General features: G+C 35.0%; 4 protein-coding genes across 5 annotated transcripts; 1 reads left to right on the top strand and 3 right to left on the bottom strand.

The window, feature by feature from the left end:
* Positions 1-52: 52 nt before the first annotated feature.
* LOC7469610 (probable indole-3-acetic acid-amido synthetase GH3.1) lies at positions 53-2,523 on the bottom strand. Its single transcript, XM_024609161.2, has 3 exons — positions 2,094-2,523; positions 1,899-2,000; positions 53-1,753 (listed from the first exon to the last, which is right to left on the bottom strand). The coding sequence occupies exons 1-3, from the start codon at positions 2,411-2,413 to the stop codon at positions 385-387; spliced, it is 1,791 nt and encodes a 596-aa protein (XP_024464929.1). The 5' UTR covers positions 2,414-2,523; the 3' UTR covers positions 53-384.
* Positions 2,524-12,319: 9,796 nt separating this feature from the next.
* LOC7469611 (uncharacterized) lies at positions 12,320-17,360 on the top strand. 2 transcript variants are annotated; one of them, XM_024608819.2, is made up of 6 exons: positions 12,320-12,667; positions 13,501-13,706; positions 14,031-14,313; positions 15,398-15,505; positions 16,498-16,739; positions 16,842-17,360. In XM_024608819.2, exons 1-6 carry the CDS (start codon positions 12,440-12,442, stop codon positions 16,957-16,959), a joined length of 1,185 nt encoding a protein of 394 aa, XP_024464587.1. In that variant the 5' UTR covers positions 12,320-12,439; the 3' UTR covers positions 16,960-17,360. The 2 variants fall into 2 exon arrangements, with proteins under 2 accessions (XP_024464587.1, XP_024464588.1); XM_024608820.2 differs by having other exon boundaries at positions 12,334-12,671.
* Positions 17,361-19,996: 2,636 nt separating this feature from the next.
* LOC7478720 (thioredoxin domain-containing protein 9 homolog) lies at positions 19,997-21,792 on the bottom strand. Its single transcript, XM_002313852.4, has 3 exons — positions 21,380-21,792; positions 20,680-20,838; positions 19,997-20,583 (listed from the first exon to the last, which is right to left on the bottom strand). The coding sequence occupies exons 1-3, from the start codon at positions 21,677-21,679 to the stop codon at positions 20,401-20,403; spliced, it is 642 nt and encodes a 213-aa protein (XP_002313888.1). The 5' UTR covers positions 21,680-21,792; the 3' UTR covers positions 19,997-20,400.
* Positions 21,793-22,739: 947 nt separating this feature from the next.
* Positions 22,740-23,607, bottom strand: LOC7469612 (peamaclein). Its single transcript, XM_002313853.4, has 2 exons — positions 23,328-23,607; positions 22,740-23,162 (listed from the first exon to the last, which is right to left on the bottom strand). The coding sequence occupies exons 1-2, from the start codon at positions 23,410-23,412 to the stop codon at positions 22,978-22,980; spliced, it is 270 nt and encodes an 89-aa protein (XP_002313889.2). The 5' UTR covers positions 23,413-23,607; the 3' UTR covers positions 22,740-22,977.
* Between the last annotated feature and the right edge of the window lie 412 nt (positions 23,608-24,019).

Genomic DNA, 24,019 nt, shown 5'->3' with positions numbered 1-24,019 from the left:
GATCATAAGCATGTTTTAGACCAAACAAATATACGTGGAAAAGATATAAACATGTCAGAAAGAAAAAAAGTAAACTACATGCAAGGTCCATTACATCTGAAAGAAACGTTTCAGGTACTAGACAAACACATTGGTCAAGGTCACACCCTTTCCACAGGTTAAGTGAACCACAACACAAAACCTGACTCTGAAACATCCTTATCAGTAAATAACCTTTAACAGTTGGTCCCAAAAGCTACCTAGCTAGCTTTTCTCAGAGATGTATTCCTCGCTCGAATGAAAGACCAAGAAAAAGAAGAAATCTAATATTAATAAGTAATCTATTATTATTCTACATTCGAATCCATTTGACTTAATTAATGTGGTTGGACGCGCCCAAAGAAATCACCTTCTTCTTTCCGGGGCCCAACGTGGCAAAGCTGGGCTAAAATGCTTGGATACCACCCTAGAATCAAGCAACTCCATGATCGGAGTAAAATTAACGCACCTTGGTACCTTATACTGATTAATGGATGCCCCCCTTGAAATCGCATAATCCATCAGCTCCTCAAATGTACCATTTTTAACCACACGTATCTCTAGTGGTCCAATTGAATTATCTGCGACTCGACCTTGTCGATACACCGAGTTCAAAGATTCTTCCATGGCAAGGCAACATTGGTTCAGTACCTCGTCACCAGGAGAGTTTGCTGAGTCTTTGACCAATAATTCCCAGTAAATCACATAGTGCCCTGGAATCGTCTTTGTATCGGCATGGCTTGTGTATTCAACTACACTTGTGTTGAATTCACGTAGAAGTTGCGATGCATTCTCGACGGCCGTTTGTAACTCGGCCTCATCTGTTTTGTCTGAGTCAATACTGAGCAATACATTCTTTCTTCGTACGAAATGGAATTGAGGAGCTGAGTTGTGGAACCCAGTAACTCGAAGGATGTCACCAACTCGATACCTGTATAAACCGGCGTAGGTTGTGATAACAAGCTCGTATTCTTTACCCAATTCAACATCAGCAAGATCAACAAGTTTTGGAGTTGAATCCTGACTGATCCCAGCAGGCTCATGGGGTAAAAACTCAAAGTAGGCCATATTCGGCATGATTGTGTAGCAAACTTCTGATGGCTTGCACATTGGGTTGAGGTTCAACCCAAAGTAACATTCTGATGAGGCATACATGGTGCATGCTTTAGGTAAGCCACCACTGTAGTAGTCAAGGGTAGGGATATATTGGGCCATGGCTCCAGTGACGATCACGTCAAGATATTTGGTGTTAGGCCAAATTCTTGTAATGATCCCTTCCCAATTTTCCTTACCACACTCCATCCTGACAAACTCTGCGAGCTTTGGGTTCGGTTTCAGAATATTCACCATGCAATCTTTGACCGTCGGGTCAGTGATTTTCTTGTTTAGCATTCCTGACTCGATATCATCAGAAAGTTCACGCCAGTGAAGCTGGAGAAACCTTATAGCACGGAGGAGGCCGGAGGCAAAGACTGCACCGACCCTGAGCACTTGTTCGCGCTCTAGAAGGCCACAGAGCATCTGAGTGTACATGCTCTGGAATGAATCTGCACAAAGAATGGCCTCATTCGGGCTTGTGTACACGTTGTAAGGATCATATGGACGTGTCTTGAAGTGGTCACTCTTGTAATAGCTTGTAAGCACCGGACGAGCCAAGAGACCTCCTGGGGTTCTTGTTTCAGATTTCACAAACAAGAAGTATAAGCCTTTGCCTTTGTCTAACCCAGGCACGTAACTGTTGCATAAAAAAATTGCATTTTTATCAGTATAAAAGTTACATATAAAAAAAAAATCACACATGCATGTGAGCTGAAATTAAATGAAGCTCGCATAATTAACATGAACGCGTTTATTGGAAATAATTTTTTTTTGGAACTTACAGGTTCATTACTGGCATGAGTAAACTATACAATAATTGGCGACGATCCAGCTCTTGTTTAATTGTTGGCATGAGCTTTCTTTCACCAGCAGATGTCCCGGAACTATAAAAAATCAAGAAGACAAAAACTTAATTAGGCCAAGAATCACATGTACACAAGGAAAGTTTACAAGTAATATAGTTGTATAAAACTCACCTAGTGAGGAATTCTGAGATGGGGTGAGCTGATAAGATGGAAGAGCGATCTCCATTAGCAATTCGTTGAATTTCAGGCTGAAGATCCTCGTATCTAATCATGGGGATTTTAGACTTAAAAGTCTCACGGTCAATTGCACCATCAAGATTGAACCGTTTTAAGTACTCAACCTCGGAGTTTTGGGTCAAGATTTTAGCCAAAACATCCTCTTGAACGGAGTCAGCATTTCTAGTCATTTCCTCGAGGAATTGAAGAGCTTTAGCATCTTTCTCACACGCTGGAGGACCAAGAGGTGATGAAAGAGCATTATCAACAGCCATAGAGGGAGGGGAAAGAAGAAGGAAAAATGTGTTTTTAGAGAGAGAAAGAGATGGGGTGTGGTATATTAGTAGAATTAAGAAGTTGAGAGTTGAAGTGTGAGAATGGAGGGTGGCTTTGCTGGGCTTTATATAGGTGAATTAAGCCAGTCGGCAGTGGCCTTACGTGAAGGAAAATGGTATGCCACGTCATGAGCCATGTAAGAGAGGGACCTAAAGGGGCAAAAGGGAGATAGGAAGGAAGCTGACGGACTTGATTGGGATTTGGGAAGGGAAATTTTAGACACCAACAAAACAATTGTCCTTGATAAAATGTTGGGTTACCAGGGGACACAGTGGGTCCCACAACACGTAGACATGGCTAGAAATAAGGCGGGCATGTGGGGTTAGGTGACCGCCATGTCAGCGAAGAGATGCGGGGCAAGATGTTATACGCGTCACCCACCACGCGGCTGCTTTTGGACAGATGCTGGTCATCGACGGTGACCCATGGCCGGCGTGTGAGACATTTTTCGCTGTTATATTAGCCTTCCAACGTGAAACAGATGCGTCATAGAGTGCATATAAAATTTCTTTATTTCCTCGGTATCCTGCGCAAGGACCGTACATGTCACTAAAAGGTTTTCTTCTTCTTTTTAAGCTATAATAGAGCCATTTTTTAAAAAGAATATCAAGAATAAATTCTGTCATTCAAGCAGGTAGATAATCTAATTCATACACATTCAAATTCAAATTTAACTAGAATATTCAGTTTGAGCACCGATTTGCAAGTATAAAGGTTGTCACCTCACATCATGCATGGCTTAAATAAGAAGATGTATACTAGTTGTCAAATGCCAGCCAAAACCGTTTACTAAAGAGAGACAAACATTGCGTACTGATCCTGTCCTCAAAATTGCGTGCTCCTACGTAGCCAAACTCGTCAGGACTTGGGAACTCGTCTGCCATTCTAAATCAGCCTCTTCTTTTTGTCAAAAACGAGACAAGAAAAAAAAAAAAAAAAACAGAGAACTTCAAGTGGGCTGGTGGGGTGGGGGAGGGGGAGGGGGAGGGGGAGGGGGATTCTTCTAGTGAATGTTGTTTTTTATCTGAAAGTTGGCCTGCCTGCCTTTTAACAATTTAAAATATGCTACAAAGTATCGTGAAAAAACTATGCCCTGAAGAGTTCATGATCAAAGAGTGGAATTCATACAAAAACAAAAACAATCGGTTTGACTCATCGTTAGTACTCATATATCAGAAATGGTCTGGTGATCATAAAAAATAAAAAAAAAACGGTTGTTACATCTGTTGTTCAATAAAAAGATTATAGAGAACGGTATACTTGCGGCTCTGTTGCTTATTTTATAGACAAGACACATTATTTTAATTTTGTGCGACTAACAACATGAATCCAGCTTGAACTACTGGAGAGTAACAGCAAAAATCCTCAATTAGTTTATCCTGTTGGCCAATACATTATAAGTTCTTAGTGTCTGAAGCATATTTATTAATCCAAGTACGGAAAACAATGAGAATTCTCAAGACACAGCAAAGATTTAATTAGGATTGGAACACAACCTCCACGGGATTCCCAGACTGTACTGTAGTACAGCAGGGGCAATCACGTGTGTCTTATTTCCTCTGTGGTTCCTTCACTTCCTGTTTTGTTTTTATTTTTTTTAATATGATGGGGAATAATCTGGGAAAAATAGTGCAGGTATGTTGTTTGATTGATTGTGCGCTGATAATTGAGAAAAAGTATGTGTTAGAAATATAAGTTCCGAAGAACATCAGCACTGTGATAGTATTAATCCGAGGATTTACTTTCCTAATATTTGAAAATGACATGAAGAATCCAACAATAACTTCGACATACTTATATCGAGAGTGAATAAATCAATTAGTCATCGCACGGACGAACACTCCACTGTAGCTAGCGCACCGAGCAAGATATGCATTGCATATGGCCTGTCTACGGATGGTGACCCCTTGCCAGAATTAAAATAGACAGGCATGTATAGTGTATGTCATTTTGCTTGCTAGAATAGTTAGCCGAGTGCCAAAAAGTTAATACATGGGTCCTCTTTGCTTTATTATTGGTTCTAACTTACATTAATTAGATATTGTAATATTGGGGATGATATAAGCAACCCGAGACTGTTCATCAAATTTGAATTGATAACAATTACTCAAAAAAGAAAAAAAAAAAGGAGTTGTCCTAATTGTTAAATAAGAGGCATGTTTCTTGCTTAATCATTGGCATTCAAACCTAAAGTTATATTGTGACAAAAAAATTCATATGAATTTGTCAATTGTGGATCATAGTGTATTTCTTGATCTGATAGGCTTAAATTTACTATGAAAATACTTACTTCTGATTGAAAAACTTCTACAAAAAATTACCTTGTATGTACACTGGATGATGTCCCAGCCAAAGAAAGTTTAGGTATATAAATGTTGGAAACTTGTTTTAATTAATAATTGGTGAATAAAAAATTAATCTCAAATAATATTTCTCTTGGTTTTTCTACTAAAAATACCATTGATTTTTCCGGATATAATTCTTGATTTATAATGGTTAATCAAAAGTTAGTGGTGATGAGAAATAATTTTTATTAATTCTTTAATCTTTTTAACTTTTAAAATTTACTATAAAAAAACAGTGGATAAAAGAGTTGTGAACTTGAATTTTTAGATTTTACACACTCTTCCTCGCACCTCATTTTTTTTTTATTCTTCTTTTTATACTTTGATTTTTCTTCTAAATCTAGAGTCCATGTTTATCTTATTGAGAGATATTTTAGTTACATAATCCTTAGTTCAAAGACTTTGTTCAAGGCAATGTGTTGAGATTGTGATAAAAGTTACTTTTCAAATTGTTTTTTGCTTAGAAATGCATTAAAATATATATTTTTAATTTTTTTAAAATTTATTTTTGATATCAGCACATCAAAAGAGATCAGAATTTTTCAAAAGCATGGTTGGACCGCAAAAACAAATATTATCTTCAACGTGTATCTAAATTAATGTGAAGTTGTTGAAATCTTGAAAGATATATTACAAACATTTTAATTGCAAAAGTAAAGAGTAATAAAGTTCAGACAATCATCATTGATAATAATAAAAAAAATTATTATTTTAAAGTGTTTCAACGAATAAGTATCATTTTTGTTTTAATTTAAACATAATTAATTTTATTATTAACATGCATGCTATATTTTTTTATTTTATATCAATTGTAAGTGACTGGCATTACGTATACCGCACAAATATTCAAACATATACACCAAACAAATATTTAAACATAATTGAAGCATGTTTGCCATTAATTATATTTTTATTTGAGATAATAAATTAAAAATCATTCCTCGCTAATATATAAACTCACAAACTTTAATTCTACAATAAAAACACAAGTGAAGCATTACGAAGAACGGAGAGCTCAAGCTGTTGAGTTATGCAAGAATGAAGCTCAATTTATTCCGTTGGAGTTATATAAAGCTTTATAACTCCAATTTTCAACAGTGAAATTGAGACCGGAGTGTTTGGATACGAAGGGGGAGCATAATCGATTTTGCTGCCTATTTCTCTGTTTAGGTTTTTATGGAAATTTCAGCTTTAGAGACCTTGACTTGTAATAACTATCTAAATCAACGAGTGACGTGTAAATGTTTTTTTCCCTCTTTGTTGAAAAATATATGGTACGGGGACGGGGGACCATTAATCCACTGAAAAATTATCAGGGGCTTTTACTCGGCAAAGCTTGCATCATTACTCGATGACGAGACCATGAGACCCTTGGGCTATAGATTATTAGAGTTATGAACTGATTGGACACAGACTTGTGCCTCAATAAACAAATTAATGACACCACGAAACCTTTCTTGTAATCAATATTTAGCTAATTAATTGAAAGGGCGTCTCCATGAATGGTAGAGAATTTTAATATATGAGCCTGATCGATCGTTGCGCTGCGTGTTGATGCGTTTTGGAGTCCAGCAACACAAAAACAAATTGGATTAGCCTCTTCAGCCCTAACATAGGGCAGTGATATACTCTAAAATATTTATGTACGATTCTTACGTGAATTGAGATCAAAAGATTAATAAGTTGGGGAGATTATGTAGCGAAATTGAAACCAAGATGCCTTTGGAAACATTAGACGGCAAAACATGTATACGTCACTTTCAATTATAGATGGATAAATTAAGACCACTTGGGTATGGTTGTCCAGATGTCTTTTTATGTAGGTTAATTACAGAGATATTATTGTTTTCAAAAGGATGTGTAAAAAAGAAAAAGATTAAAATATATATATATATATATATAAAAATCTCGAACAGGGTCCTAAAAACAATCCACCGTTGATTGGTGGTAGGTCCTGCACTGACCAGGCGGCCAAAAATATTGATGTAAGAAGACGCAGTGGATTCACTAAGGAAGTGGAGCAAACGTGGAGCTGAACAGGAAGGATGGTGGAAGGTGAAAACCGACCTTTTATTTGCCTCACGTTTCTTGAAGTCAAGAATCCATGGTTGCTAATACAAGCTGCTGCGGTCTGGTCCAATTTATGTGTTCGTTAGGCCACCAAATATTTGCACGTGAAGGTGGATTAGAGGGGACAATCTGCACCCATGGGCATCAAAGACGGTCCCTGTGTTGCCAATTCACGTGATGCAAAAGTGGCCATGGTTTTACCGTGCGCGCATCGCGTCGTGCTATATGTTCTTTATTTTTAGAGCATCTAGAACAGATATGCTAAATGAAAAGGCCAGAAACAAAAAAAAAAAATATTATTTTAACTTTTCAAAGTTTATTTTACATGATCAAGGGAGTGCTAAATAAAATATTATTTTACTTTTCTTTTATAAAAATGTTGTTGTTATATATCTTGTAAAAATATCAAAATACTATTTATTATAATAATATTTTTATTGTTTTTTTTTCTTTGATTTTTTTTTAAATCTATGTTTTTCTAGTTTGATTTTTATAATATTATATTAATTTCATGACTCGTCTTATAGATTTGGTTTGTTCATTCAAATTGACTTTATCATTTTTTAATTGATTTTTTAAAAAAAATTATCTTTTAATATTGATTTTATAGAGAATTATTTGGGTTATTTTTAAACCTGTCAAATTAACCTAGTCATATTAAGTTATTAAAATAGTTGTGTATTAAATACATTAAAATGTTAATGGCTCTTCTATTTTTTTTTTATTTGAGAGCATATAAACAAAAAAACCTTATTTATACTATTTTAAAAAATATATTAAAAAAGGTGTGCATTAAATACATTAAAATACTATCAAACTCTTCTAATTTTTTTATTTGAGAGCATATAAACAAAAAAACCTTATTTATTCTATTTAAAAAATATATTATTGATTTGCTAAATAACATGAGATGAGATGCTCTTAGAGGATTCAAATCCTTTGTATTGCCTTTTATCACTCTTTTTCAGTCAACTATTACCTTTCCAGTAGTTGTTACCAAACCTATTTTTGACAAAGTCTTTCAGTGGAAGACACCAAGAGAGTAAGATTTTGTCTTCTGGCTTCTTTCTATGAAGTTTCCCTCCTTTGCTTTGGTTCGATTGGATTGCAAAGAAGTTGCTTTTTGGATATTATCACTGTCATTGTTTGTTACAGAGCATCACTGTCCACTACGTTTGGTAATTGGGCAAAGCAAAATATCACGGGAAGTTAAAACTATTGATAATCTAAACCTAGTTTTTTTTTTTCCCGTAGAGGAGCCAGACGAGTCATGAACAAGTTCATTTGCAACTCTAAACTGGTCGATAATTAATAAAAATGAAAATTATTGTTATTATGAATATGGTCATTTCTTATAATAATTAAAACAGTAAAGAGAAATTGGGAGGAGTATAGCTCAGTTGGTCAGACCTTGAATTTTTTTCTTAGAAATCACTAGTTTGAGTTCCGCAAATCTCATGACCACTGGAGGCTTACATGGTCGTTAACTTCAGAGCTCGTAGGATTAGTCGAGGTGCGCACAAACTGACCCGGACACCCATATTAATTAAAAAAACAGTAAAGAGTACAAAAATAGATAACTGGAACAACAAGCATGTAAAAACTATTTTGCACAGATTAAATGGGTGTTTGGCAATGCCCTGTCAAAATATTATTTATCCAAAATTTAATTTTTATAACTATTTATAAAATAATTGATTTTGAAAAATGAACTCAATTAAATGAAATCGAAAATGGATGTGTTGAATGGAAAATACATGGGCTGATGAATTTATAAAAATAGAGGGTGCAACTTAGTGGGTTTTGCATCCTATTTCTACGAGCGGTTTTCCTTTGATTTTTTTCATTATACTTGTAATTAATTATATAATTAGATTACTTATGGTTCTGAATTATATATAATTGGAGAGGAAAAATTTAAAGAAATGTAGCTGGATATTAAGCTTCGAACAAGAAGAGCAACGTCGAGCTGAGAGGGGCCTAGCTAGGGGGGTACATAGCATGCAGAGGCAGCATATGGTGCGTTGGACTTTGGTGGCAAAAAGGCAAAAGCAGAAACAAGTAACTGGAGCGACTTCAGCACACCACTTTGGCAATGTCTGTGTGCTTTTCTTGATACACTGAACCTTCCCCTCGTACATATTTGACTACTTTTTAATTCCAATTCATCCATGTCTGGTTACTAGCGACTCCAACTTGTACAGTATTTTCCGTTATCTCTTAGCTTCTTTGGATTCAGCAATGAAAAAACACCGTGAATTCTCACTAGCTACCTCGTTTTTACTTCATCATGATTGTCAAACGCAATTCTATTAGAGCAGCAAACGGTTCATATGGCTGGAAGCCTGGAACCACTGCTCCTGACTTTGGACCGAGTTGGTCTTTGAGATGAACTTGTTGGTCAATTGTCATGGTCAAACTTGTTGGGCATCAGTCAAGACAAACTAAATTGTCAAACTTTTGAATGAGCGGTGTGAGGAAAAACAGGAGAGAAAATTTTGCGCCATGTTCAAATTCTATTTTCTTTGAACGGGTATCTGTGTCAACTGAGACTGGATTATCATACTAATAGACTTGATGTCGGCGGAGCGGGATTTTTTTTTTTAAGCGACTTAGATCATAGTTGGTTTTAATTTAATTATAAAAATAAAAAAACAATAATAGATAGATTAAATTTAAAAATAAAAATATCAGGATACCTAAAAAAAACAATAGTTAATAATGACAATAATTCTAGAGCTACAATTACTAACTCTTTTTAATACCTGCACTCATTGGAGTAGATATTTTAACTCATGTTTAAAAAAAAAACGGTGACCTAAGGAATCGGACCTAGTCAAATTTATCAACTTGTAAAGAGAGACTCTGAAAAATATTTTATAGAAAAAACTAATTTGGACATGATGATCTCCCCAAACCTCATTGTGTTTCAAATGGTATTTCTTTAAATTTTGATTTTTGGATTTAATATTATTTTTTGGGTCGTTTTGATTTACAGATATTAAAATAATTTTTTTCAAATAAAAAAATATTATTTTAATATTATTTATAAATACAAATATTTAAAAAATTAATCTTACTATACTTCTAAATATTAAAAAATAATAGACAATGGTCACGTTTACCGTTGTGGGCTCAGAGACAAAACATAAAATTTTAGTGGGCCTCCATCCCACCAATAACTTATTGACGTATCATCACCCTCAAATAAAGGCCCAGATTTATCCCAAGGCCTTAAGCCTGCAACTGATGCTACAAGGGACCATGTTAATTTATTAGACTGTTCATGACTGAAAAGCCCAATGCCTTTTTTTTTTCTTTTCAGAGGACTGCAATGCCCAATTTGATATCCGGTTGATTGAAATTATAGTGTAAAATGTTTTTTTTTTAAATGTATTTTATTTTTTATATTATTACATTAAAATTATTAAAAAATATTTTAATATATTTTTAAACTAAATACTTTTTTGAAATACATTTAAAAATAATTTTAAACGTAAGAACAAACCAGCTATAAGCATAGCGGAAGCAATAGGAAACGTGATTTGGATGGGAATTGGCAATCATCTCCTCGGCACTGTCACGGGAAAATGATTATAAAATAGACACAGATGGGAACATTCTAGATGAAAACGCTTTTTAACTGAGATGGTAAAAGAGTAATTCTCTAACAATGGAGGTCTCATTCTTGTAATTACATTGATACATTATAAAGAATTTATTTGATTAGTCAAAAAAAAAAGAGAAAAGGAGGAAGATAGTACTATGAGTGTTTTAAAATGTTTTTTATAAAAATATATCAAAATAATATATTTTTTATTTTTAAAAAATTATTTTTTGACATTAGCACATCAAAATAATTTGAAAACACAAAAATAATATTAATTTGAAGCCAAGAAAAAATAAAAAAATTTAATTTTTTTCAAAAACACTTTTGAAATGCAAAAATAAAGAGACCCACAATAAAAAGAAAGCATGCATTCATGAGTATGATATAGTAGTATCACTTTATTTTTTAATATATTTTTTATTTAAAAATATATTAAAATAATATTTTTAAAATTTATTTTTAATATTAACAAACTAAAATAAAAAAAATAAAACACCAAGTCAAATTCTATTGGTTTTGTCGTCTGTAAGCTCAGGAAAATGCTCCAGCATTGGCCTTCCCTTTCTAAGATGACAATTTTTTTACATCACTATAAATTGTGTTGATGCTGTACTAACTACATGTTGATTCATTGAATTTGCCGTCTTGACGATGAAACCATAGAAACTTTATCTTCTAACAGAGTGGATATAAAACTCGTAAAGTGGGATTCGATTAAATAAAATCTATACGTTGTCGAGGTTTTTTCTCTACAATAATAGCCATTCCTTTCCTTTCCTTTCCAACATGCATTACAAAACACATCAACATCGTATTAAAATAGAATTACAATTCAATGAAGGCATCTTCAGTCTCTTTTCATTTTTTAATTTTTTAATTAATATGAATGTTCAGTCTCTTTTTTTAATTTTTTTACGTACCTTGACTAATCTAATAGATCCTGAAATTAACACCATATAAACCTTCGATAACTCTAAAATTTGTGAGACTTGAACTGGTGACATCTAAATAACAAATTCAGAACTTGACATGTTGAACTATACCCCTCAAAATTCCATTTTTTTTATTATTAAGATGATGTTGTTCAAGGTTTTAAGAATTTGTTTTATGAATTGATTTAGTATGTCAATAGAAATAATATTTTTAGTATATTATAGCGCATATTAATAATTTTATATATTTTAAATACAATAAAAAACTCAACAAAACACTATTTAAATATTTACAAGCATTACATAATATTTCTACTTCATAAAAAGGTAGCCACATTAAAGCATGATATAATTAATATTATCACAGACTCTCAATGATTTCACAAGACTGTCATCTTATTTTTAAGTTTTAAGAAGGTTTTTATTTTCTGACCTGGCACAGGATTCGGTTTTCCTTTTCCAGTTGATTTATACATTTTTCTAACTCGTACAAGTAAGGTCAAAAAAGGGAGTTGGAAACGTATCCATCTATTTTATCTACATGCACTTGCAGTCCCGTGGTGGCTAGTGATTGGTTGAGAAATGGAAAATATATTGAAATTATATATTTTTTATTTTTAAAATTTTATTTTTAATAAAATATATTAAAATAATTTAAAATAAAAAATTTAAATTATTTTAAAAACACTTTCAAAATATAAAAATAATTTTACTCTTTTTTATAGGAGTGGAGAGTGTTTTATCTAAAAAAATGGTGTGTTTATTATCATGTATTATATGAATCAAGCAAAAACATATAGAGTCCTGTTTGGATTCTACTAAATAAGTGCTGGCTTTCGTGATATATTTGCTGATGTGTAACGTCACCCACCATTTCTCTTGCTTTATACTTTTTGTCCGCTTTGAAGAAATATTGTGGCTCCAAATTTTCACTTTCCAGAGAGAAAGAGGAGAGAAAAGAAGAGGTAGAAGAAGAAGGGAAAGATATCTAAAAAGGTTGCGTTTTTAATGGCAACCTTTCTCTCCTCTTCTTCTCTTCCTCTTCCTCTGCTCTTCTCCTCTAATCACTATCCACATCAGACGCCGCCATCTTTCTCTCTCTCCTTCCCCTTCTCTCACCCTCTTCGCGCCACTGTTACTGCAAATTCTAGAAAAATCAAAACCGTAATCCTTGCTTCGCCTGCTTCAGATTCTTCCTTCGATGGATTCGAGTTTAATCGAGAGTCTGCTGATAAGGTTGGTTAGTATCTCTATCTCTCCATCCTTTTCCTTTTCTCTTTCAATTGGATTGGATTGGACTTTGTTTTTTATATTGGGTGTTATTTTTATAGAATTAATTAGTTTTTGTTATGGATTTGATGATAGTTGATGGGATTTGTGAAGTTTAGGTTTAATTGAGCCTCTGAACTTGTTGAATTATTGGGGATTAGGTTTAAGGCGAAACAACTGAATTTGATACTATTGGCTTTGTTTGAATTCATGAGTGCTTTAATGAATGAAATTATGAAACAAATGGATTGTGATATGATTTGGGATGTAAATATGGCGCGCTTGCTTAAATTTAGGTGGTATGTTAGCTGCTGGTATTGAATTTTGGCAAAATGTAAGATTTGAAGTGAACTGAGTTGTTTAACATTTAAAAGTTTTTATAGGCAGGGAGAGCAAGTAAGAACTACTATAGATAATTCATCAGATGAAAGCTGTTATTGTGGAATGAGAGTGTACATCGTGAATTTTCAATGATAAACTGGTTTGTTTTCATTTTGCAATATGAGCTGGGTCTATAAATTACATCTGTTTCTCTTCCATGTCACGAAGTTTGCATTTGGTTTGTGATTTTGTTTGCTACGCTCTATGCAACTACTGTTTCATGATTGGTCAATTTATTGATCACTTTGTTTTACTACCAAGTCGTGGTAATTTTGTATGTAGACGATAACAAGCAACAGGAAAATCAATTTGCATGTTGAGTTCAAGATTGTTTGTAGTTGGTATTTGATTAACTGTTCAATTTAATTCTTGAAGGGTCATATGATATTCGTAGTGATTAAGAGTGTCTATTCTTGCAGAAATCAGTTCTCTCAGATTTGATACAAGAGATAGAGCCACTAGATGTGAGCCTTATCCAGAAAGACGTTTCACCTACAACATTGGATGCTATGAAGAGGACCATCTCAGGCATGTTGGGCTTACTTCCATCAGACCGGTTTCAAGTGTTTATCGAGGCTTGGTGGGAATCTCTCTCAAAGTTATTGGTCTCTTCAATGATGACAGGGTATGATCAGTTTTCTTATACTACTAAATATTTCTATTCTCTGATGTCAGAAGGGATTGATATCATTTTGGTAATTGTTTTTCAATTTATTGTTTTTGTTATGTAGCTTATATAGGGTGTTATTTGTCTAGGCCCATTTAATAACACATGATCAAAAGGGAAAAGAAGTTATTTGTGCAATTAATTCTTTGATGGTTAGTTGTTTGAACACTTTATGCAAGACATGATGTTTTGAGAAGCCTGCCTTTAGTTTATTCTTTTTTTACAATCAGTGTTATGTAACACAGTAGATATTCATGAATTGTTTTTCTCCTTGAATTTCAGTTATACGCTGCGGAATGCTGAGTACAGGCTTTGCCTTGAAAGAAACCTTGATATACACGAAAAAGATCCTGAAAAGCAAGCGCAAGAAAATCCAAGAAATGAACTTCAAAGGACAGCGCTAGAAAGTGAAAAAACAAATCAAAGTTTTGGAAAGGATACTGAATTTGAAAAAACCATGGAAGACCCATCCAATAACATTGATCTCCAAGGCCTTGGTGAAATATCCCCCGAAGCTCAACAATATATTCTTCGTTTGCAATCTTGTTTATCTTCTGTTACAAAGGTATGCGATAGCATTCTAGAACTCCCTTGGAACGCAGACAAGTCGTAGTTTATTTTCTTTATAATTTTGAGATGATAAATGATGGTTAAGAATGTCCCACACGGACCTGGATGCTAGTTTGTTGGTAGCATGGTAGCAGAATATGACTTACTTGGATGTCCAATAGGGGCGTCACAAAGGATGCAGCCTTATGGAATGGGAGGGTGTTTTCATAGGAATCCTCAGACTGTTGAAACGAAAAGCTTTGTTGAGTTGAGATGGAAAGGTTTGTTTAGAGGAATTATATGAGTCGGTTTAAAGCTAATCAGATGCGAGTTTATCTGCATTCTTGTGAGTATCATGGGTTTTGGTGCTTAGGATTCCTTATGAGAACACTTTTTGTTAGGTTTTTGACCGTGTTCATGCTGTTTTAATTCTTATGAGGCTTGCATGTAATCTAGTTGATTATGTAAATACCACACATATATGAAACTTTGCATTTCCTTTTTCTAAAGTATCCTGAAGCCATACATGTCTTTCTATACACATATCTTTCCCATTTCAAGAAGAGATGTGCTGTAATTTAGGATAGAAGATGTTCCATTTCCAATGATAGTAGTTTTCTGTAGTCCTGTACTTTTTGATAATCATGTAACGTATCTTCTTTGCCACCATGTCCACATAGGTGAGAGAAAGTGATTAAATTTCTGACTCCGGAGTTAAATGTCTTTGGTGGCAATACTCCATGGTTATTATGAGAGTTTGATCGATGTGATTGAATGCTATTAGAAACAATTGAGTGTTTGCATGTATTACTGTTTTGTTTTTTCCCCCATTTAATAACTTATTTTTCTCATCTCAACATCCTATCCGGTGTTCTACCTTTAATTTGTTAATTTTCAGAGACATGCTCAGCATGTTTAAATTCCCACCCTCTTTTGCTAGGAATTAGAATATCCATTCCAGATAGGTGGTCTTGGTGCATGGAAACTGGCCCAATAATACCACCTGACCATAAAACCAAAAACAGAAAATTGTTTTTCTTTGCTGCTTTATCCATATGTTTTATTCAGGATGTATTCTTACCTTTTCTTGTCTGTTAAAGGAACTACATGACGTTAAGAGGAAAAGTGCTGCTCTTCAAATGCAACAATTTGTTGGTGAAGAAAAGAATGATTTACTGGACTACTTAAGGTCACTACAACCAGAGAAGGTAATAATTATTCGAAGCTTATTTTCCTACAGAATATCTTCTTTAGAATTTTGCCTAATATTTTCTAATCACTGTATGCTTTACATGAAATGATCTCCACTATCAGATGCTGTATGCTTCACATAAGATGATTTCCACTATCAGATGCAGTGATTGCATGCTTCGTATCAAACTGGTTGTTTACAGGGTTTAATGCTCTTAGTAAAGTACTAGTGAGGTCTTGCTGTTGTTTATAATGTTTGAAAAAACTTGCTAATGGCTCGGCACATGAAAGTGGCGATTCTATATGATAATCCTTTCTGATATGTAAAATTTCTTGATGTTCCTGTTGTTTCATCAGAATAAGCTAAGAAAGTTTTCTTTGATAACCGTTCCAATAGTTAGCAGTTTTAATATTCAACGTCTTTCTTTCTTTTTTTCCATCTTCTTTTGCAACTGTACCGAGTGTAAAGCTATTTTTATTGTCTAGTATCCAGTTTTATTTTCTTAATGTCAGTCCTGTTTCCGAGAATTTGACGAGCAATGATTTTTTATTTTTTGGTTCTTCCCCCCAGTGTTTGGTAAGGCGTTTTTCAATTGACATAATGTTGCCCATAGATTTTAAAGCCACAAATATCTCTCTGATCCCGCAATTCCTTACACTAATTTCAATGTTCATTACCCCACTTTTAACTCTAATTATGTTGGGGTGTGTGTGTAAAGTGACGATTTACAGCTTTTGGTTTAACATTGTCCCTACTAGTGCAATCTTAACTGTAGCTACATGTTCCTACACGAGTATTTATGTTTTCAAAGTGTTCATATGAATCTGCTATGAGAACACCGTTACTATGAATTTTTTTGTTCTTTCATAACCACTGGAGCACAGGTGTTCGTTCTACTTGTGTTTAGCCGAGTTCTTTACATATATATAATATAAGACCAGCTCAAGCGATGAACTGCTTGACTTATTTTAGATATGCTGCTAATATATATGGTTGTAACATGAACAGGTTGCTGAGTTATCAGAACCCACATCCCCTGAATTAAAAGAAACCATCCATTCTGTGGTCCATGGCCTTCTTGCAACCCTTTCTCCTAAGATGCATTCCAAGACTCCTCCGCAATCAGATAACACATCAACTGGATCACTAAATATTGGAGGTGATTGTGCTGAACTTGTGGAGAACACCTCACTTCATTTCCAGCCCCTCATTTCATTGACTAGGGACTATCTGGCGCGTCTACTTTTCTGGTTAGGCTTTCTCATTGAACTCTTTTTTCACGATGTTTGCATTTTCCCCCCTGGCAACAGATTTTAATACATTGCTACATCCGTTGTCTTTTATTCTTCAAGGTGTATGCTTTTGGGGCACTACCTTCGAGGTCTTGAGCACCGAATGGAGCTGATGGAACTTCTATCCTTGACAAGCCATGAAGAAAATGATCACTGTGAAGATGAGCAAGTTGCTTGAAGGTGCTTTCTTTCAGATGCTTCGGATTGTAAATATTCAAAGTTTGTTTTGCAACATGAAGAGGCTGGAAGTGAGATGCAAGTATAGTCCAATTGAGCTCCTGGGGATAGATAGTTTCCTTACGTGTAATAGAATACCTTATTACATTTCAGCAGTATATTATCTCGTCCTTTTCTTTTTTCAGTCCGATTATCACCACACACGCGCACGAAGGAGAAACCTGTGTGTTTTTACTTTCATTTATGTTTTTAGCTAGTGCTGTTAGTATTGCAATTTTTTTCAAACGTTGTTGCAGGTGTGAGTATATCCAAGGAATGATCATAAGAAGGTCATTTACCAGTAAATGTGGAGGGGAGAAATCAAAATTTCTTCACACTTGTTACAAGCTGTGGTTTTCATAACCTCTGGTTATTGAGCCGAGAATTTGTAATTGCCTCTCACCCTTTCTTTTCTGTTTAATTACACACACACACACGAAAAATGCAGGACCTGTGTTCTATGTACGGCCATGTATCCATATTTAATATTTCACCTGCTCAAGTTAAACCACATATCAACATGGTATTTTCATTCCTTTCATAGCTTGATATGTAAAATTAAGTGATGTGACAGTCCTACCATTTGTTTTAACAGACATGCACAGGTGTTGTTCTGGTCTCAGCAATAACAGTAAGAATCTGGAGTAACCATTGCAATTTCTGTAAGAGTGAAGTAAAGAGAGAAGAAATACCTGGTGACTAAAGAAGATAGAAAGTCTCAAAGAGAGACAGAAGGCGTATTTAAGAAAATGGAGTTAAGGTCGATTTTGATATCACGCCATTGCAGGTGGCTGGCGGGAGATAAAGGCGGGAAGGGTCTGTTTTTTTCTTTCCCTCCTATAATTATGCTGAAAAGGGGTCATCTTAGGATTTATATCAAGCAAGAAAAAAAATTCAAATGACAAAGCCACGTGTCCAGGTCTTCTACAACATTTTATGTTCTGCGTGAGAGTGAAAGTTCGATAATTTCGCAAAATAAGGTTTTCGTGAAAACCTGAACCTTTTTTTTTTTTTTTTGTCGCCGGAATAACTTAACGCACATATGCAGTCTTGCAGGTAGAGAAGGGAGGAGCGCATGGGTAACTGGGTAAGGCAAAGTCATGCTTAGTAATGAAAAGGCAACAGCTGACTCAGGTAGCAACTTCAATCTCGTTTGATCATGCTGCAAAAAGTCTCACGGTTTATAGAGACAGAAGGCTTTTTATAATAATTTTTAGATACCAGTACATCGCACAGAGATGACATGATTTCATTGCTTGAAAGAAATCCCAGAAACAAGTCAAGCATCAACAAAATGCATTATACGTGTAGCCTACATAGCCATTTATATAGATCAAAATGACAATTAGAAGAGAAAGCACTGGTCAACCAGGCAGCTAAGTAGAATATGTACTGGACCCTAGGATGCAAAAGTTCCAGCTCCATAGCATTTGTTGGCATGTAGATTTTTTTCACTAAAAGTGCTCCAGATGGTCGTGATTTCTTTATTTACGCGGTTCTGGTGCACTTTCACACTGCATCACCACCGCCTCCCCCACCAGTGCTTATCCCATTTTCCACTCTCATCACGTGAACTCTCAGAATAAATCTCCATGTTTCTGTTTCCTAACACCAAAGAAAGAGCTCTAGACTCGCCCAGCAGTTTCAACTCCGCAAGCCTGCATAATAATAAAACTAAAAGATTACACGGCAAAATGGATAAAATGGGGGGACACAAATCGCAAAGTAAATCTTGTATGCAATCAAAGCAAGAAAAGTGATGCTAGCAAAAGAATACAGAAAGGGACATCTTATATTTTTGCTTTCGCAGCCATTGTCTCATGAAAGTAAACAATAATAGAGGAACCTTGTCTTTTCTTTTTTCTGTTTCACGATCATTGTTTCCGGGGGGCAACAGCCAACATTGAAATTTCATTATCAGTTCAAGTTGGCTGACACCATTTTCACAAATAATTCATGTAGCACCATTCTCAGATGATACAAAGATGTTTCTATTCTGTCTATGAAGCATTTAATGCAAGGATCACTAGCATTCAACACGGTTCTCTACTTTATTTGAAAGAAAGGAGGAAAAAGATATGCCTAGTCGTGTATCTAGGTGATCAATAATTCAACTTGGTATCAATGAAAAGCGCAGGGTTTTGCTCCCGCCGGCTACACAGTCATACTCAGCTGAAGTCTAGGTGTTGTGATGGAAAAAGAATAAAGCATCCAACCCACTTGCATTACTAGTTAAAACATATAAATAGACTGAATTAATGGTCTTCAGCGTTTGATATTAGTTATTACAATACGAAGGATAACTTGTGGAACCTAAATAAGATATATCATTCTAATTCCTATATATCAGTTTAATATCATTTAATTAATTTCAATGATGACAGCACCACGAAAGTGGAGAATGAGCTTGTAACAGCGAGTAAGAGAATAAAACACTGGTTTCGATTAACATAATAGCCCCACAGATTAATTGCGTTCTGAAAATTTCTAGCCGGTCTGAAGATTCAATAATAAGAAACACTCTCAAGAGGTAACAACAAAATCTGAAGAAGAGAAATGATCACCAAGAAAGAGCTAAATTCTAAATAGAAGAAATTAACTAGCAACTACAGTGACAAAATTGGAGAGATATCCAAGTTTCAAAGACGAATTTAATAAAAACCCTACAGTGACAAAATTGGAGGGATATCCAAGTTTCAAGAAACAGAATGAGAGAGACGTGCTTAATGGAGTGGAGTGGACAGTGAGGACGTTTCGAATTTTGATAGTAGCGTGATTGCAGATGGCGGGAAATGAAAGCATGGAAGGTAAATAAATTAATATTAATAAAGACTTGTATCAGCATTTGGGCCTGTTAATCTAGACTTTGAGCTGGCCTTTGACTTACAGTTACTGGGCTTGCTGTGAGCTTTTAACACTGGGCTACAGACCCACTGGAAAAAACGTGCTCTGCTTGCATGCATCGTCAGTGAATACATTGCATCTTGCAAATAGGAGCATCAAAGCAAAATATCATACATAATATTAATGCTTCGGTGAATTTCATCTGGAAGCTGTTTCAGAAATTCAGCTAATACAACAAATAGTACAAGAGTTGACAGCGCCATAATCCCATCCACCGGACGACGCCCAATGACAACATGGATCTCAAAATATGGAATAATCGATAAGGTTTATATCAAATACAAGAATCAAATGACAATGCCACCCCAATATAGCAGCTGAGACTCATAGACTTGTACAACATAAAGCTTAAGGATAGAATATCCGATCTGCTTTCTACAAACCGAACAACACAGCTATGGCAGTCAAATGAGCTGTGGCTCAATTTGCAGATTGCAACACACATGCTCTACGAGACTAGGATTAAAATCTCCTTGTACCAAAATGAGCTTACTGTGACTTAATCTGAATCTGAAGAGTCATGGCTCTCGCTTTGTCGCACGCTCCTCCTGGTTTGTGCACTTGATTTAGATGAATTTAGAGATGATTCACCCTCGAAAAAGATTACTTGAGCTTTAGCCAATCTCTCCTCCAAATCCTCTGTGTTAAACTCATCTGTCCCTCCAAGCTCATCAAATCCCACCTGGACAATAAAAACAGGGCAGTCTAACTTTCAAAACAGCTGAAAAAAGGAGTGAATTTAGTCAACAACGCATGGCTATATATATAAATAACATACCACATAATCATCTACTTTGGCATTCTTTATAAGTGCAAGTGTTGGAAGAACAAGAATCTTGAGTTTCTCAGCCAAAAATGGACTTTTCTCAGCATTAATCTTCACAAAACGTGTCTCTATATGTTGCTTTGCCAGTATACCCATGTGCTTGTCCATCACCTGCAAATGAACTGTAAGCATAAGAACTTCTCCTAAATCTCCCCTTTTCCCAGTTTATATAAAGGCAATACTAATATCACTTTCACACGCAAAGTAGCTCATCACATGCCGAATAGCTAGAAAGTAGTTAGGAGTTCTTTAGCATAATTATCTCTACAATGTTGGCAAGATCAAGCAATTAAGCAACGGTATTATGTTGCTATTTAAATGAGAACTAACTGCATAAGTATTTGAATCAGTATATAAAACACAACAGATAATAGTTCTGGCATCAGGGAACCTCTAACTTTGATTAAGAACAATCCTATTTATAAATTGCCCTTCGCAGCCCATGTCAAGAAACAAAGACTAGCAAAACCCTGAACATCCACTCCCATAAAAAAAAAAGTTGCAAAACTTGCTAAATAAAACCTACAAAACTCAAAATTCCAAGATTTTAATTCCTACAAGAACAATGAAATTCCTTAAAACACTAAAACATCAATAAAAAAAAACTTTCTTTAACTATATAAATGAAAGTGATAATGATTTCCAGTATTACCTTGCAAGGCCAATTATCGCGATAGAAATGGCAAACGACACGATCACTAGCTTTGACAACAGAGAAGAAATCCTTCTCTGATGGAATCTCAGTGTACTCGCTATGACCTAAAGAGATCCAACGGCTACGCTTCTCCGCCATTTTCTTCATTTGTTGCAAGCGTCTCTCCCTCAATGCCTCTATATCGTCGAGATCGAGACGATCTAAGGCTGCGATCTCTTCGTCGATCTTGTCTTCCACTGCCTTCGCTACAGTAAGTACTTGCTTCTCTATAATCTCTTGAACGTTTGGGTTTGCCATTGTTGGATGATTTCGGGAGATCTCTCTCGCTTGCACGAAACGAATTTTTAAAAATGGGAAATTGAAAGAAATGCAAGGAGATTTTTCGCTTGGACAGCTGCACTTCGGCAAGAAAATGGCTTAATGCATACCGTTTGGATCGAGTGTTGGTCTTGGGCCGGGTCCTTCACGTCAAGATGAGGTCCATTTAACAAGTTCAGAACCCACATAATAGCCTCCGTTTTAGAATTTTGGGCTGATCTGAAAGCTTAGCTTTTCTATAATGTTTATTTATTTATCAATGGGATTTGTGTACGAAGGGCATGTCCAGCAAGGACCCCCACCTACTAGAGTACAGTACAGTCAGTACCTTCTTGGTATACATAAATCTGTCGGTGTCTTTGTTTTAGCCAATCGGCAATCAACAAATCAACCCCTACCACCCTACTAACCTGCCGTGTCCGTATATGAACGTTACTACCGTCTTCATATTAACAATTTATATGTATTGATTTAGTTATATAGAATGAGTTACATTTTATTTTTATGTTTTAAAAGTGTTTATAAAAAAATATAATTTTTTAAAATTTTTTTTAATAATAATATAAAAAATAATAATAATAATAATATTTCAATTTATTTTAAAAAACAACATTACTATACACGAATCACGCTCTAGAAATAATTAACATTGATTAGTTATACTAAAAAATTCTATATCATCCAATATTTTAATCTAGTTAGAGTATTAATTGAGTTGTAAGGTACAACTTATTTTATATATACTGTATGAGATTATAAAAAATAAGAATAAAAACCTTTTAGTTAAAATATTATTAGTATTGCTATTATTATAACATATAAGCTTATATTCTCCGATAAAAAAAAACATATAGCGTGATTCCGAAGACTGGTAAAAAGAAAAAGAAATTTAATTGATTTAATTAATTATAAGGAGAGGAAAAAAACGAGAATCTTGAAATGTAGAGGGATTCTGATACCAGTTTAATCATAGCAATGAACATATAAAAGACCACACACACACATATATATTAAGTTATTAACCACAAAATATATGATGTACGATGCAAAGAAAGATATTATTTTATACAAATCCCAACATTAATTCACTGTTCTTCATTACATGATCACACCCATGCTAATCAAACCCCATAAGTAATGCGAAGAAGAAGAAGAAGAAGAAGCGTCCTCTTATCATATCTAATTATTCGAGTCTCGAGAACTGTTACAGTACTGCTAGCTCATATACATGATATCTTTCTCAACACATGCACATCTTGACTGTCTAAGAGGTTGATTTAAGGACACTTGGGCTTGCCCTTGGAGTTCCTCTTGTCCCTGTAACAAGGGCACTCATGCTTGTTCCCATAAGTTCCAGAGGGCACACACTTGCACTGTTCGCAGCATATTCCACAGTACTTCAAGCACCTATCCTGTATGCCAGCGTTTGCGCACCTCGTTTCGCACTTCTTGGCACAGAAAGCTACACCAATAGACAATATCGCCAACATCAGTGTATATTCAGAAAATTACTAAATAGTTAACACAAAATGCATGGGATGGAGTCTACTCTATGTGCTTTTGAGGGTCTAACAAACACTACAATAATATTTCAACTTCAAATAAACGAAGCCCTTTGATTAGTTACATGACTTAGCCATGACAGGTTCCAAGAAAGACGAGCTGAAGAGGAGTGAACACAACAGCAAAGTAGCAAAGAAGAGCTTCTTCATCTTTTGTTTTGCCTCAAGCAAGGATGATAATTAATGGAAGTATCTAGAGATCAGGCCGGTAGTGAAGTGAAGAGAGCAGTGAGAGATTACGTGGGAATATATAGCAGCAAAGCTATTAATAAAGATAGTGATACGGGTGTGGGCAATAGATTGAACAGCTGGAGCTTTGCTTGGCACTTTATGAGGGAGCGATGGATTCAGCCATGCATACAGACCATCTGTTGCAAGGTTTCAGCTAGCAGCCTTGTCCTTTTGTGAAGGGAGCACTGCTGATTTCCTTTGATCCTTTGTCCTTTTGTGCCCACGAGTACTCAGCGCCATAACTAGGTGTTTGTTTCACCAACCCAAATGATACAACGTAAGCTTCAGGGCACAGACGCTATTGAGGCTCATAGCATCTAGGTGGTTGAGCCTTTTATTTCCCAGTTTTATGACCCATGACTGAAAATATAAAAAAGTCCGATGCATTTTTTAATTAGTAATGTTGTCCATCCCAAATGGGATTCACATTCATTGATATTATTTGCATAGTTGTAAAGGGGTGATAAAGGGCAAGTTTCGGGTTACGAATTGATAAAATCAACTCTAAAAAACCAATACAGTACCT

Source organism: Populus trichocarpa, chromosome 9 (assembly GCF_000002775.5).
Source record: "Populus trichocarpa isolate Nisqually-1 chromosome 9, P.trichocarpa_v4.1, whole genome shotgun sequence".
NCBI lineage: Eukaryota > Viridiplantae > Streptophyta > Magnoliopsida > Malpighiales > Salicaceae > Populus > Populus trichocarpa.
Note: the sequence above shows the minus strand (reverse complement) of the source record. Positions and strands in the feature narration are given on the sequence as shown.